This window comes from Sphaerodactylus townsendi, linkage group LG16 (genome assembly GCF_021028975.2).
Source record: "Sphaerodactylus townsendi isolate TG3544 linkage group LG16, MPM_Stown_v2.3, whole genome shotgun sequence".
NCBI lineage: Eukaryota > Metazoa > Chordata > Lepidosauria > Squamata > Sphaerodactylidae > Sphaerodactylus > Sphaerodactylus townsendi.
Genome location: NC_059440.1, coordinates 8,893,046 through 8,906,903, shown reverse-complemented (window position 1 = coordinate 8,906,903; position 13,858 = coordinate 8,893,046). Strand labels below are relative to the sequence as shown.

At 49.4% G+C, this 13,858-nt stretch overlaps 1 protein-coding gene across 1 annotated transcript; it reads right to left on the bottom strand.

Annotated features, from left to right (window-relative positions):
• Positions 1–4,772: 4,772 nt before the first annotated feature.
• Positions 4,773–12,778, bottom strand: TIMM22 (translocase of inner mitochondrial membrane 22). The gene is made up of 4 exons (XM_048518421.1): positions 12,472–12,778; positions 10,155–10,351; positions 8,235–8,307; positions 4,773–5,244 (listed from the first exon to the last, which is right to left on the bottom strand). The coding sequence occupies exons 1-4, from the start codon at positions 12,725–12,727 to the stop codon at positions 5,168–5,170; spliced, it is 603 nt and encodes a 200-aa protein (XP_048374378.1). The 5' UTR covers positions 12,728–12,778; the 3' UTR covers positions 4,773–5,167.
• Positions 12,779–13,858: the final 1,080 nt, after the last annotated feature.

Genomic DNA, 13,858 nt, shown 5'->3' with positions numbered 1-13,858 from the left:
ACCTTTAAAGCCATTCACAGCTTTGGACCTGCATACCTGAGGGACCACCTCTCCCCATATCGCCCCATCAGGCCCTTCCGTTCTTCGGAGGAGGACCTGTTGGTGATCCCTGGCTGGCCTCTACAAAGGAAAGCCCTGGACCCCACCTGGTGGAACAGACTCCCAAGGGAGATCAGGGCCCTGCGAGACTTGCAGAGTTTCCACAGGACCTGTAAGACGGACCTGTTCCGCCAGGCATTTGGCCAGCCTGGTTAGGATCATCGCCGCTGTTACATCCGGCCTCCTGTGGGCGCAAGGGTGGGGAGAGGGTGGGATGATGCCATCTCTTTTTATATAGTTCCTGTTTATTTTATTCTGTGCTGTTTTTATTTGATGGTTGTTGGTTATAAACAGTGGTGGGATCCAAAAATTTTAGTAACAGGTTCCCATGGTGGTGGGATTCAAACTGTGGCGTAGCGCCAATGGGGCTGGGCGGGGCACGACGGGGGCGGGGCCTGGCATTCCAGGGCGGGGCTGTGGCAAGGACGCAGCCGCTGCGCCAGTCCTTGGGCAAGAAACGCATGCACGCAGGCGCAGGCTGCCTCACACGCCGGTGCACCTCCTGCTAGACTGCTTCAAGTTCTGCGCGCTACTGCTGAGAGGAGGGGCGTAACTAAGGCAAAAATCACATGGCAAAATCACCCATTAGTAACCCCCTCTCGGCACACACAAAGAATTAGGAACCTACTCTCGGGAACCTGTGAGAACCTGCTGGATCCCACCTCTGGTTATATATGGTTGTCCACCGCCCTGAGCCCTCAGGGGGAGGGCAGTATGAGACCAATAAATAAATAAAATAATAGCTTGGATGGTTGCTGCAGGAAGCACCTCTGCTTCTCAGGAGCAATTGGGGATGCTCACAGGATTCCTTCTCTGGCTGGCCTCTGGGTATGCTTCCATTTGTCTTCCTTGCTTCGGCTGGACCAGTGGTGACTGGTGCCACGAAGAGTAAGAAACCATCATCATCGTTATATGTTCATTCCATTTGCATCTGGTTCTGTCTCCAAAGAAGCCCCCAAGGTGACTTATTAAGCATCCTGGCAGAATGTGGAATTGAAGCTGGGTGTCCGGCCATGGCTACAACCACACGTGGCAGGAGCTTCTCCTACCAAAGTGTGCCACTGTTTCAGCCTCTGCTCATTTACGGAATATGGGTGACACCAGAAGGATATGAACCAGTACCCAGGTGCATTCCATTAATTTTGTACTTTATATATTGATTCCAGTGGCACAGAGTCCCACAGGTTACAACGGACAGAAGGTTTTCCTTTGAAACTGCAGCATGTTCACTTTCATACAGCAAGCCCAAAGTGTCAAATTAGCGTGGTGCGGCGAGGGGTAGAAAAAGGCAAACTGTAAGGGGGTACAAAAAGTAGATAGAACTTTTTCTCCTGTCCTGTTAGAACTCAGGGACATCCAATTAAGTTGATGAGCGGTAGAGTCAAACTGGACCGAAAGAAGTACTACTACACTCACTACATGTTGTGTGGAATTCCCTGTTAGCGGACAGAGAGACGGCCATGTGGGCATAGATGGCTTGAAAAGGGCATTACATTGATTCATGGAGGAGAGATCCATCAATGACTACTAGCCATAGTGGTAAACCTCTGTATGCCGGTGCTGGGAGGGCAGCATCTCTGCCCTGTTTGTTTCCTTTTTTAGGGCAACTGGTTGACCACTGGGTGAAACAGGATACTGGAGTTGATGAACCACTGGCCTGATTTAGCAGGGCCACAATTAGCCTAGAGCCGTGGTGGCAAACCTTTGGCACTCCAGATGTTATGGACTACAATTCCCATTAGCACCTGCCAGCATGGCCAATTAGCCGTGCTGGCAGGGGCTGATGGGAATTGTAGTCCATAACATCTGGAGCGCCAAAGGTTCACCATCACTGGCCCAAAGGCAGTGTTTTCAAACCTTTTCGACATCATGGTACCCTTGACCTCACTCTTCATACCTCACGGTACCCCTGCCATCCTCCCCCCACCTTCCCCTCCCAGTTCCCCTGCTTGCCACCCCCCACCTTCCCCTCCCAGGGTGAAGGGAAGCATGGGGGTTGGGGGTGGGAAGTTGCTTCTGACCTTGCGGCAGGCCCTGCCCCCTGGGCCAGCTCCATATCCTTGCTGGTGCTGGCGGGAGACACTACAAAAGGGAGGGGGGCTGGAAGCATTGCAGTAGTACCCCTGGGACATGCTCTCAGCACTCCAGGGTACCATGGAACCCTGGTTGGGAATCGCTGGCCTGGAGTTTTCTTCTGCTGACGGGGCCTACTTATGGAAAACATGCTCCTGGCATCCTCGTTTAAGGGGCTCACAGAAATGTACAGCAGTGGGAACCGTGTCAGCTACTTTTCTAAAAGTGTGTTTGAAATCTTGCACGAACGACACGACGGAGGATCCTCATCATGCTCTCCATTACACCCACAAGGTCTCTCTTGGTCTCTGTGTCAGCTAAGTCAGAACTCAAGAACCTATACCTAGCCAGAAATTTCTGATCCAATCTGCCAGGGAACAGGGACACTTGCCACTGTTCAGCTTCACCTGCCACGTGTTGCCCACGCTCCCAATTCAGAGAAAACCTCCTGCAACTATTTGCAATCTGCTTTATTCCACGATCTTCAATAATTTGTCCTCTGCAATCTCGGCTGCTCTACTGTTGCGCCTGCCCCCCTGCTCCCCCCTCCTAATTTCAGATCATTTAGTACTGCTCCTAATACTTTAGTACTGCTCCTAATACAGTGGCGTAGGAGGTTAAGAGCTCATGTATCTAATCTGGAGGAACCGGGTTTGATTCCCCGCTCTGCCGCCTGAGCTGTGGAGGCTTCTCTGGGGAATTCAGATTAGCCTGGGCACTCCCACACACGCCAGCTGGGTGACCTTGGGCTAGTCACAGCTTCTCAGAGCTCTCTCAGCCCCACCTACCTCACAGGGTGTTTGTTGTGAGGGGGGAAGGGCAAGGAGATTGTCAGCCCCTTTGAGTCTCCTGCAGGAGAGAAAGGGGGGATATAAATCCAAACTCTTCTTCTTCTTATCCCTGAGGACAAGACAGCTCATTTCCCTCCAGTGTGAGAACTGTGTATTCTCACCGTCATGGGGGAGGTTCTTACTTGTGCGGAACAGATGCACCTCACTGAAATGTTCGCATTCGCACAGTTGGGTTGTTCTAAACCCTGTTTGAATCAGCTCACGGAACTTTCGAGTCACTTCAAACAGCTGTCTGCCCATGCTCTCCAGATGAGGGGAGGGCAGTCCTGCATTTGGGAAAGCATTCCGGGTTGGTTACAGCCATGGTCAGGTTGCGTGAACAGCGGGGGAAAGGGTCAGGATGGTAACAATTTTGTTAGACAAGCTCCCCGAGAGCCCAGCCTCTTTTTTTGAAGTGGTACAAACTGGATGCTCGTAAAGCTCTGAAATTAATCAGGAAGGGAGAACTTGGCGTCAAGGGATGTACCACAGTGCATTAATTCCAGATGCCTAGCGGAGCACGCAGAAGCTGCTCATTGCAAGTTCCCTGATGGAGGAGTGGCTGCATATGTCGGGGTATATTAGGAAGAGACTGATAACTTTGAGAACACAGGCAGGACAGGTTGCTGTGGGCTTTCCAGGCTGCGTGGCCGTGGTCTGGTGGATCTTGTTCCTAACGTTTCGCCTGCATCTGTGGCTGGCATCTTCAAGAGAGGTATCACAGAGAGAAGTCTGTGACTTCTCTCTGTAATACACCTCTGACGATGCCAGCCACAGATCTTCCCTCTGTGATACACCTCTGAAGATGCCAGCCACAGATGCCGGCGAAACGTTAGGAACAAGATCTACCAGACCACAGCCACGCAGCCTGGAAAGCCCACAACAACCAGTTGAATCCAGCTGTGAAAGCCTTCGACAATACACAGGCAGCACAGTTTGGAGGATGACTGAAAATCTCTATGAGACCACCTGAAGAGGGAAACTTCCTTGTCTGGGGGCAGAAAGCAGAAGAGATCAGGATAGGGTGCGGGGAGGAACACCGCCTCTTCCTGGTATCAGGCAGAAATTCTGGTTTCTTGTACTATCTGACAGGGTGAGAACATAAGAACTAGCCTGCTGGATCAGACCAGAGTCCATCTAGTCCAGCACTCTGCTACTTGCAGTGACCCACCAGGTGCCTTTGGGAGCTCACATGCAGGATGTGAAAGCAAGGGCCTTCTGCTGCTGCTGCTCCTGAGCACCTGGTCTGAGAGAAGCATTCATCCCACCCCGTTCTCCATATCCATTTTTCTAACTATTCTATTTCTCTCCTGAGAGTTTTGTGCCAGAATACATAGGGTTAGGTAGTGCAATATTGTCAATGGGTGTCACTTCACTGTGTTCAGTCCCCTTTATAGCTAACTACATGAAGCCTTCTTGCATCCAAGAGGGGGGACATTTAGGCTAAGAACATTGGCCAGTTCAGCCCATTTTGAGAACTTAGCAGGAAGTCGGCTAAAGCAGATGCAGAGTCCTTCTAAGCCAGCAACCTGGGCTAGTTGGATGCCTTCAGAAAGAACATGCAGAGAGCTTGAAGACCAGGCCCCTCCCCACAACATTTGGCATCCAGTGCTGCCCCACCAAGTGAACAAGGGTTTCTATTTCGCCCTCATAGCTTAATCGGTAGGGGTAGCATACCTCAGCTCCAATAATCTGGTCGATCTTCCTGTACCGCCACCCAAGATACTTTTGAACATTTCTTACCAGTTGCTGCAAGATCTCTGCAATGCATTTGAACAATTTGTTCTCACTTTATTTGGTTGCTGCACAACAACTCAAATTGCCTGGAATAAGACAGATCTTTACATTTCTCTTGTGTCTTAACGCAGCAATGATTCTGCGAGTCCGCTTCCGTAGCAGGCACCAAACGCACGCACAGAGGCAATCAAGCGAAGCGCGTGTGTTGCGATCCTTGGTGTTCCCGATCGTTCTCTCTCTCCATCAATAACTGATCGTTGCTTGGCTGGACCGGACTCTGCCCGCAGGCTCCAGGCTGAGGTGGGGGAGAGATGTGTCCATCTTCAACGAAACCAAGCACAAAAGGATCCCTTCTTCCTGGGAGGAGGGTTGTGCCAACCGTTCTGCACGCCTTATCCTGGAAAGTCTTTCCTTGCTGGCTTCGGCTGCTATCGTAGGTAATAGTCAATCACGGCAGAGAATGCGGCAAATCCCCCACAGCCAAGGACCCCAGCTTTTAAGCCAGCTGCAAGGCAAGAGAGGAAAGCTTTATCTTTATCTTTATTAACCTTTAATAGGCATAAACAGATCAAGATTTACACAGACACATTCTTCAGTCTCAAGTATAGTTCAGTAGCAAGGAAATAGACCACATAACTTGACGGTTGACTTCGAGGGGTTCAAATCACTTCAGATTTTTTTTTAAAAGAAATAGCCAGAGCAAATGACAGTAAATACCCCTACACATCAATATAAAAATACAATCTAATATAAAATTGCAATAAAAATAGATCTGTTTAGCAAGTTAAAAGCAAAATAATACAGCAGTAGGTATCCTACCATGCAGAATATTAGACAGATTGAAGAAGATACCTATCTTTTATAAGAAGTTCTACATTTGTTTTATGTATCATATTTTATATTTAAAAATTTGATTCTGTGCCAAATAATAAAAAACCAATTTGGTTTAGTGTACTGGTATAATATATATATATTTTAAAAAATACAGTTAAAAGTAATAAAATGGGAATAAATTAGCACTTTAAAATGGTTGTCAAGTATAGAGCTACCATACGTGTTGTATGAGCATTGTAATCTCCAAGAAGAAAATGTATGGCAACAGTAGGGTTAGAAATTTTCGAGAGGAAAGCCGTCAGCCCAGCCCGTCCGCCTCATGAACATCTCTGTCCGGCTCTTAGCTAAGCCTAGGGCGTAGATGCCACCAGATTATAGCCCCTGGTTGCTCTTATTTTAATCCTACGGAGGTCCTGAAAGCCTGCACTAGAATGAGCTCTTTGCTGTCAAAAAGGAGGGGAAAACGGAAGTCCTGCCGGAAACACGAGACAAGAGACGGCTCTTGATTTCCAAAGAAGTTAAAACCAAGCAAGGCCAGTGTAACAAGCTTAGACAGAGAGTGTTCAAAGGGCCATTTAATGCTCTTACTTATAAGGAAGATTAGAAGGGGGGGTGGGGCAAATGAAATCATACTTTTCAAAAAAGCCTGTCTCAGGCCAAACAGGCAAACCACACAGTGCCGTACCAGCTGTATTCTACTGATTGAGACAGGGGTTTTTCAAGGCATGGCAACTCTGAGGGAAGCTCTAACGGTAGACAGCTTGCTTGTTTTGCCAAACCTGCCCCATGTAAGGTGCAGCGACGGTCAATCCATGGAGTCCTTCACTTTGCCTTCTCTCTCTCCACAGTGATAACTGCAGAGGATGTCTCGGTGCCCAGGCAGAGGTGGGATCCAGCAGGTTCTCACCAGTTCCCGAGAGTGGGTTACTAATTATTTGTGTGTGCCAAGAGAGGGTTACAAATTGGGTCTGCTTTTCCGTTAGAAATCCCATTAGGTCCAAAAATCATAAAGTCCTGTTGTTTCCTATGTGGCTGGTTAGCGAAGGTAGAAAACGGGATAATTCTCCCTGTTGGGCTGTTTTAAAAACATGTTTTAGGAATATGGTAAAGTTCCTTGTTTAAGGAAAGTATCCCTCTTTTGATTTCTAGAAACAAAATTAAGTATTTGAAAGTATGAAGTATTTGACAGGCAGTCAATTAGAGGAGAAGTAGTTGTTTCTGTTGGCAGTAGACGATAGGACTTGCTATAAAGAGTTTAAATTATGGACAGAAAGATACCAGCTGGAAATTAGGAATTTTTTTTTACAGTAAGAGTTTTTTAGAGTAACAGAGAAATTATTAATGCCCCGCCCCCGGAATGCTTGGCCACGCCCCCGTCGTGCCCTGCCCAGCCCCATTGGCGCTACGCCACTGTTTGAATCCCACCACCCTGGGAACCTGTTACTAAAATTTTTGGATCCCACCACTGTGCCCAGGTATTTCGACAACTGCGTCCACCCCCTTCCTGATGTTCCCTATCAGCTACTCTCAAAGTGATTTTATAGTGTACTCTGCAGGGGAGGGGAGGGCAGGCAGGGGCAATGACAAGGCTCAACAGCATCCTAGAATGTACCCTTGAATCCTCTGAAGAGCACGAGGGTTCTGTGGTCCAGAGGCAAGGGTTCCCTTGGTAGACAAGTCAGTGCAGAAAAGGTTCTCTGAAGGCAGAAAATGGTCTAAAGCCATCAATGAGGTTTTTTTTCTCATGTAAGAGCCGCTAAAGTGCAATGGGGGCAGTTACTGTTGGGCCACACCAACAATCCTTAAAATGCAGCTGCCGGGGATTGAACCCGGCACCTAGCAGATCTTTACCACTGAGTCACATTTACCTTCTGCTGTCTTAGAAGGGAAATATCAAAAGATACCTTATGCTGCAAGGTTATGTTCTTTCTCTCTGAATTCTGTAGAATACTATAGAGCATATGTTATTAAAGTGTCCCCTTTATGAGAAGGCAAGGAAAAAATGCCTGTCATGTCTACTACACAAGATGACATATTGTTCTGATCAAGTTTGTCGTGAAAAACGATTGCAAGATAAGAAGGAGAATATTACTAAATGGGTAGCAAAATTCTGTCTATTCATTGTGAAAAAGAAAAAATGATCGGAATATGGCATCCCCCTTAGATATTTTTGTTTTGTCTAGTAATGTTATGCTGTTTGGCGTGTCTACAAAGTATAATGATATATAGATGGATAGTGCTGGAATACGGGAGAGAGATCTGCATTCTTGTTTTGTTGTAGATATTTTGGAGCTTTGTAATATATTTGGTCATTGACTGTAAATAAAGTCTTCTTCTTCTTACCCCTGAGCCATAGCTCCTCCCACTCTGCAACATGTCATCATAGCCAGAGGGTGGTGAACCTTTGGCACTCCAGATGTTATGGACTACAATTCCCATCAGCCCCTTCCAGCATGGCCAATTGGCCATGCTGGAAGGGGCTGATGGGAATTGTAGTCCATAACATCTGGAGTGCCAAAGGTTCACCACCTCTGGCTATGATGACATGTTGCAGAGTGGGAGTCCATAGCATCTGTAGTCCATAACATCTGGAGTGCCAAAGGTTCGCCACCACGGTCATAGCCAATGTAGCACAGCAACCGCTCAGGGGTTATTACTTACCCCTGAAGCCAATAGCACCTCCTGTAATGCAGCCACTCATAACACTGTTCTTCCAGTCAGATTTACCTCGGTACTGTGGAAGTGAGAAAGCGCAATGTCAAGACCAACCATATGGAACTGGACTTTTTAGAATGGCATCTGGTTGCCACCAGTAACCAACAGGATGCCTCCCAGAAAGTGGCGGCAGCCTTCCCCCAGCAAGAGGCAAGCTAATCAGTTCTGGGGCCTCCCTTTAGCACATGAGGCCAACAGCTGACGACAGACTTCCTTTCCATGAATGGCTTTCCCATGCTATCAGAGCTGGAAGCCGTCCTCTTCTTGTGGCACTGAACACTACAAATTAATTGTGTGTCAATTGAAGAAATACATCTGTTTGCCTGTCCTAACCCCCACCCACCCCGAACTATTTCACCCGGGTGTCCCTAAATTCCAGTCTTATAGGAAAGAGCAAAAAATACATCCCAATCCACTTTCTTCCCACCAAGTGTAAACAGTAGGACAGCTGGTGCCATTGCTGACTTATAGACATGGCTGTACTAAAGGAGCTGGATAGCTCCAGGCTAGCCTGATCTCATCAGATCTCAGGAGCTAAGAAAGGTCAGCGCTGGTTAGCAGAATCATAGAGTTGGAAGAGGCCATCTAGTCCAACTGCCTACCAAGCAGGAACACATAATTAAAACACTCCTGACACATGACCATCCAGCCCCTGTTGAAAAACCTCCAAAGAAGGAGTCTTTAACACACTCCAAGGCAGCGTATTACACTGTCGAACAGCCCTTACTGTCGAGAAGTTCTTCCTAATGTTTAGGTGGGATCTCTTTTCCTGTACTTCAAATCCATCACACTAGTGTCTGGAGCTGCAGAAAACAAGCTTGCTCCATGTTCAACATGAGATCCCTTCAAATATTTTAACATGGTGATAATGTCACCCCTTAACCTTTTCTTCTCCAGACTAAACATACCTAGTTCCTTAAGCCACCCCTCATAAGGCATGGAATCCAAACCTTCGACCAGCAGCAGTGGCGTAGGAGGTTAAGAGCTCGTGTATCTAATCTGGAGGAACTGGGTTTGATTCTCCGCTCTGCCGCCTGAGCTGTGGAGGCTTATCTGGGGAATTCAGATTAGCCTGATCACTCCCACACACGCCAGCTGGGTGACCTTGGGCTAGTCACAGCTTCTTGGAGCTCTCTCAGCCCCACCTACCTCACAGGGTGTTTGTTGTGAGGGGGGAAGGGCAAGGAGATTGTAAGCCCCTTTGAGTCTCTTGCAGGAGAGAAAGGGGGGATATAAATCCAAACTCTTCTTCTTCTTCATTTTGGTCACCCAAAATGAACTCGTTGGAGCTTGTCAATGTCTTTCTTGACTTGCGGTGCCCAGAACTGGTATTTAGATGGGCAACCTCAAAGAAATATCAGGGTGTGACACAGAGGCAGGCAATAGTAACCCAGCTCTAAACATCTCTTGCCTTGAAAACCCTGCATAGTCACCATAGGTCAGGTGGGATTTGACGGCACAGAAAAAAATTATTCTGAAGGAGACTCTTTCTAAAACACAGTCTCCAAGCTATGGTCCTCCAAATGTTCATGGACTATGAAGTCCATCAGCTCTGCCAACTGGCCATGCAAGCAGGGACTGATGGGAATCGTCGTCCGTGCACATCTGGAGGGCCATAGGTTGGAGACCCCAATTCTAAAAACTGGGGATTTCTACCCAGAATATTCATTGCTCATTAATCATTCCTTCATAGGTTTTTAGAGACAACTGAAGCTGTGATTTCAAACAGGCGAATCAACAGTGCTGCTAAGTCTGATTGCTGCCAGTAGGCATTTTGTATAAGCTGTGTCAGGCCCTCTGGAGGAAAAACAGGATCTAAGTATGTCAAATGAATGTTAAACTCATTGAAATACATTTGCTACTCACAGATTCCACTAAGCATTCAGTACAGGAAAACATGGCGCCCACAATGGCAAAGTTCTTGGCATACGACATTCCTCTCTGGCCCATGTCTTTCAAGACTTCTCTTGCGGTTGGTGTGCGGTATGGATCCTTGGGGTCAAACCCCACGTTGGTGTCAATGCCAGCTGTGAAAATACCGAAGGCGCCCCCAAGCACGAATCCTGCCAAGAAAAGCAAAAGCAGCCTGTTAGTTCCAGCCAGCTTCAAACCACATCCCCATCCCAATGTTGTTTCTTCTCCAGCTATCCAATCGGAGGCAGTTCCTACTGGATACTTCTTTTCACAATCCTGGAATGTAGATTGGAGGTGTTGGGAAGTCAGTCATCCATAGTGAAGGGCTACCCACCTTACTAATACGGCTCTGGCCCCTGCCTGGTGGAATGCTCTACCTCCAGCTGTCCGGGCCCTGCGGGACCTTGGTGAGGATTCCACAGTAGGGGCCACCTCCGCAAGGACGGAGCTATGTTCCTTACACCCAGGCCTTTCTTGCGGACTGGCAGCGGTTCCTACCACACCCTTGAGGCTGCCTTGTTTTCCATCTTGGTTGGGCCCCCATGATTCCCATCTTGGGCCCTGCCTACCTGCCCTCTCCTTCTTTGGCCTTTAGATCCGAGGCTTCCTGTTTTAACAACTTCTGTTGTTTTAATTTGTATTTATTCCTGGTAATTGCTGCTTAAGTTTTAATGGGTTTAAGTTATATTTATGTATTGATTTGCTGTCTTGGAGAACAGCCATAGATTGTGGGAGCCGCCTACCGAGAGCCCCAGCCCGCTTCCGAGGGGTGAGGCTGGCCTATAAATCCAACAAACAAACAAATAAATAAATATTATGGCCTAATTAGATTCTGTACGATTTTATAATGTTTGTTTTTACATTATCTGCTATTTGCAATATTTGTGTTATACCATTATGAGTTTTGGACTTCAAAAAAGACTCTGTGAAATAATACAAGGGCACATAAAAACGGAACGTTGGGGTATTAGAACACACTGCAATGGCACCTACGCAGCCAACGTTTTATTCCAGCATAAGCATCCATGGACTTCACAGCATGTGTGCACATCTGATGAAAGCTGGAATAAAAGCCGGGCAGTTTTCACAAGCTGTTTGGCCCTGCTCTGACTCTTCAACTGGATTGTGTGTGTGTGAGTGAGTGTGTGTGTGGGGGGGGGGAGGGTGCATACACCCAATGATTAACCTCCAATTGCTTTCCCATTGCCTCCCCTGGATTGTCCTGATGTTTCTCGAAAGTGTGGAGTCAAATCAAGCTTATCCACCATGTGGAGGGGAAGATGTGCATTTCTCAATCGACCCACCTGGGAACCGCTTCTCCTCCGTATCGTCCGGCACGCCCTATGTGCCCACCCCAGTTGATACCAATATATCTATTATTGATGTGATTTTTTCCCCCTTCAGCGAAAAGCCTTCCAGTTGCTTGAGGGAAGGAATTGGAGAGGACAAGGCAGTGCCAAGAGCGCAATATGCTCCCCCGATGTACATACCCTTAACATCAATCCTTATGCCCACAAGGTGGTTAGTCAATGTAGTTGCCAACTGCAGGTTGGGAAATTCCTCTAAATCAGGGGTAGGGAACCTGCGGCTCTCCAGATGTTCAGGAACTACAATTCCCATCAGCCTCTGTCAGCATGGCCAATTGGCCATGCTGGTAGGGGCTGATGGGAATTGTAGTTCCTGAACATCTGGAGAGCCGCAGGTTCCCTACCCCTGCTCTAAATGTTTGGATGGAGGTCAAAAGGCACGTGATGCCATAGAGCCGTGCTGGCGAATCTTTTGGCACTCCAGATGTTACAGACTACAATTCCCAATTGGCCATGCTGGCAGGGGCTGATGAGAATTGTAGTCCATAACATCTGGAGTGCCAAAGGTTCGCCACCACTGCCATAGAGTCCCCCCGCCCCGGAGCTGCCATTTCTTCCAAAACAGTTGCTCTCTGTTGTGACCCCAGGAGACCTCCAGGTACCGTCTGGAGCAGGGGCCTGCAACCTGCGTCTCTCCAGATGTTCATGGACTACAATTCCCATCAGCCAATTGGCCATGCTGGCAGGGGCTGATGGGATTTGTAGTCCATGAACATCTGGAGAGACGCAGGTTGCAGACCCCTGAGGGTGGCACCTCGTTTAGCGAGGGGTCTTCCAAGCCCTCCAAGAAAGGAAGCGCCTTTTCTTCCTCCACCCCAAAAGAGTCCCCCCTTTGGCTTTCTGATGGGCCTCCACTTTGCGACCTAGCCACGCGCACCACCAGCAGCCCCTCTTCCACCCACCCCCGACGCAGGCCAGGGTCGCCTTGAAGCCGCAGCTCTCCATGGCCCGCTCGATCATCTTCTGCTCGTCGCTCTTGGCCGGCGCCGGGAAGCCGCCCAGGGCGGCCGGGTCAAAGGCACGCGCTTGCCTCGGCCCCCGCTTGTCGCCCACCAGGTGCTCCAGGAGGAGGCTGTACTGCAACGTCGGGCCTGTCTCGGCGGCATCGCGGGCGGCGTCGGGCCTGGCCGGGTCCGGGTTGGAGGCCTCCGCCGCCATCGCCGGGGCGCCCCGCGTCCGCTCACCACGCAGGGACTGCAAGGCCCGTCATGCCTTTCGCGGCAGCGTCGCCTTTCCCAAGGGCCGTGTCCCGCAATGGCTCATGGATGATGTAGTCCAGCTCTGGCGCGGCTCCTCTTTTTCCACTTTTCAAAGCCTCTTCAAATATTTCACTATTTTTAATTCCTTTTCATTTATTAGGTGTTTTATTTGTATTTTACATTTATTTGATGTCTTGTTTTAAATCATTTTTTTAAAATTTAAACCTTTCTGGAGGCCAGGGGCGTAACAAGGCAAACTGGAGCCCTGGGCAAAACCTCAGTTGGATTCTCCCCCCCCCGCCCCCCATGGGCGGTCACCCCACCACGACCCCCCAAAAATGTTTTTTTTTATTGCATCAGGTCATTGGTGCCTGCAAAGGGGGCATTTGTAGACATATCTGCACCAAAATGACATATCGGCACCACGCGGCAGGAGGAGGCGGAAGGGCGGTGGTCCAATCGGCGCGCTCTCTCTGGACTCGTCACCCCGGAGGCGACGGGGAGGAAGGGAGGGGCTCCCGTCATTGGCTTCAAACGCCCCCCCCCCACTTGGCCAGGCTCTCCCGGGACCCCCCTCCACCCCCTCCCGCCCGTCCTGATCGGGTGCCGCAGATGAGCAAAATCTGCCCCACAGTGCTCGGGAGAGCCCCCCTCCCTCCCCTGGACCACGCCACGCTGATCGCCGCCTTCGCACGAGACCGCACGTGGAGGTTAGGGGGGGGGGGATTCCGCTATCTTCCCAGGCCTCTTTGAGCTTGGCAGCCCCTTAGGACAATGTAGCCGAGAGCCCCTCCTAGGGCGCCACCTTCGCACGAGGCCCCACGTCGAGGTTGTGGCGTGTCCGAGCCTCTTTGGGCAGGGGAGCCGCTGGGGACGCTGCTGCCCTCCAGTGGCCAAAGTCATTAATTACAAGCGCAACTCCCCCCCTCACAACGCGGCATTTCTCAGGTTATAGTTACTATAATGTGCCTTTTTGGGAAGGGGAGCAGCTGTGGAGGGCTCCCCGAGAGCATGCTAACGGCGGGAGAGCGTGGTAACGCGCTCCGAGAACGTGCTAAGGCTACCAGCGATCGTGCTAGGGGCCGCCAGA

What these genes read in the sequence shown, in the direction of transcription:
- TIMM22 (XM_048518421.1), bottom strand. Translation starts at nt 12,727, where the DNA reads ATGGCGGCGGAGGCCTCCAACCCGGACCCGGCCAGGCCCGACGCCGCC. An exon ending in GACCCTGGCCTGCGTCGGGG is followed by an intron (nt 10,352 to 12,471) that starts GTGGGTGGAAGA and finishes TTTTCTTGGCAG; the next exon opens with GATTCGTGCTTGGGGGCGCC. An exon ending in AGGTGCTATTGGCTTCAGGG is followed by an intron (nt 5,245 to 8,234) that starts GTAAGTAATAAC and finishes CTTGCCTTGCAG; the next exon opens with CTGGCTTAAAAGCTGGGGTC.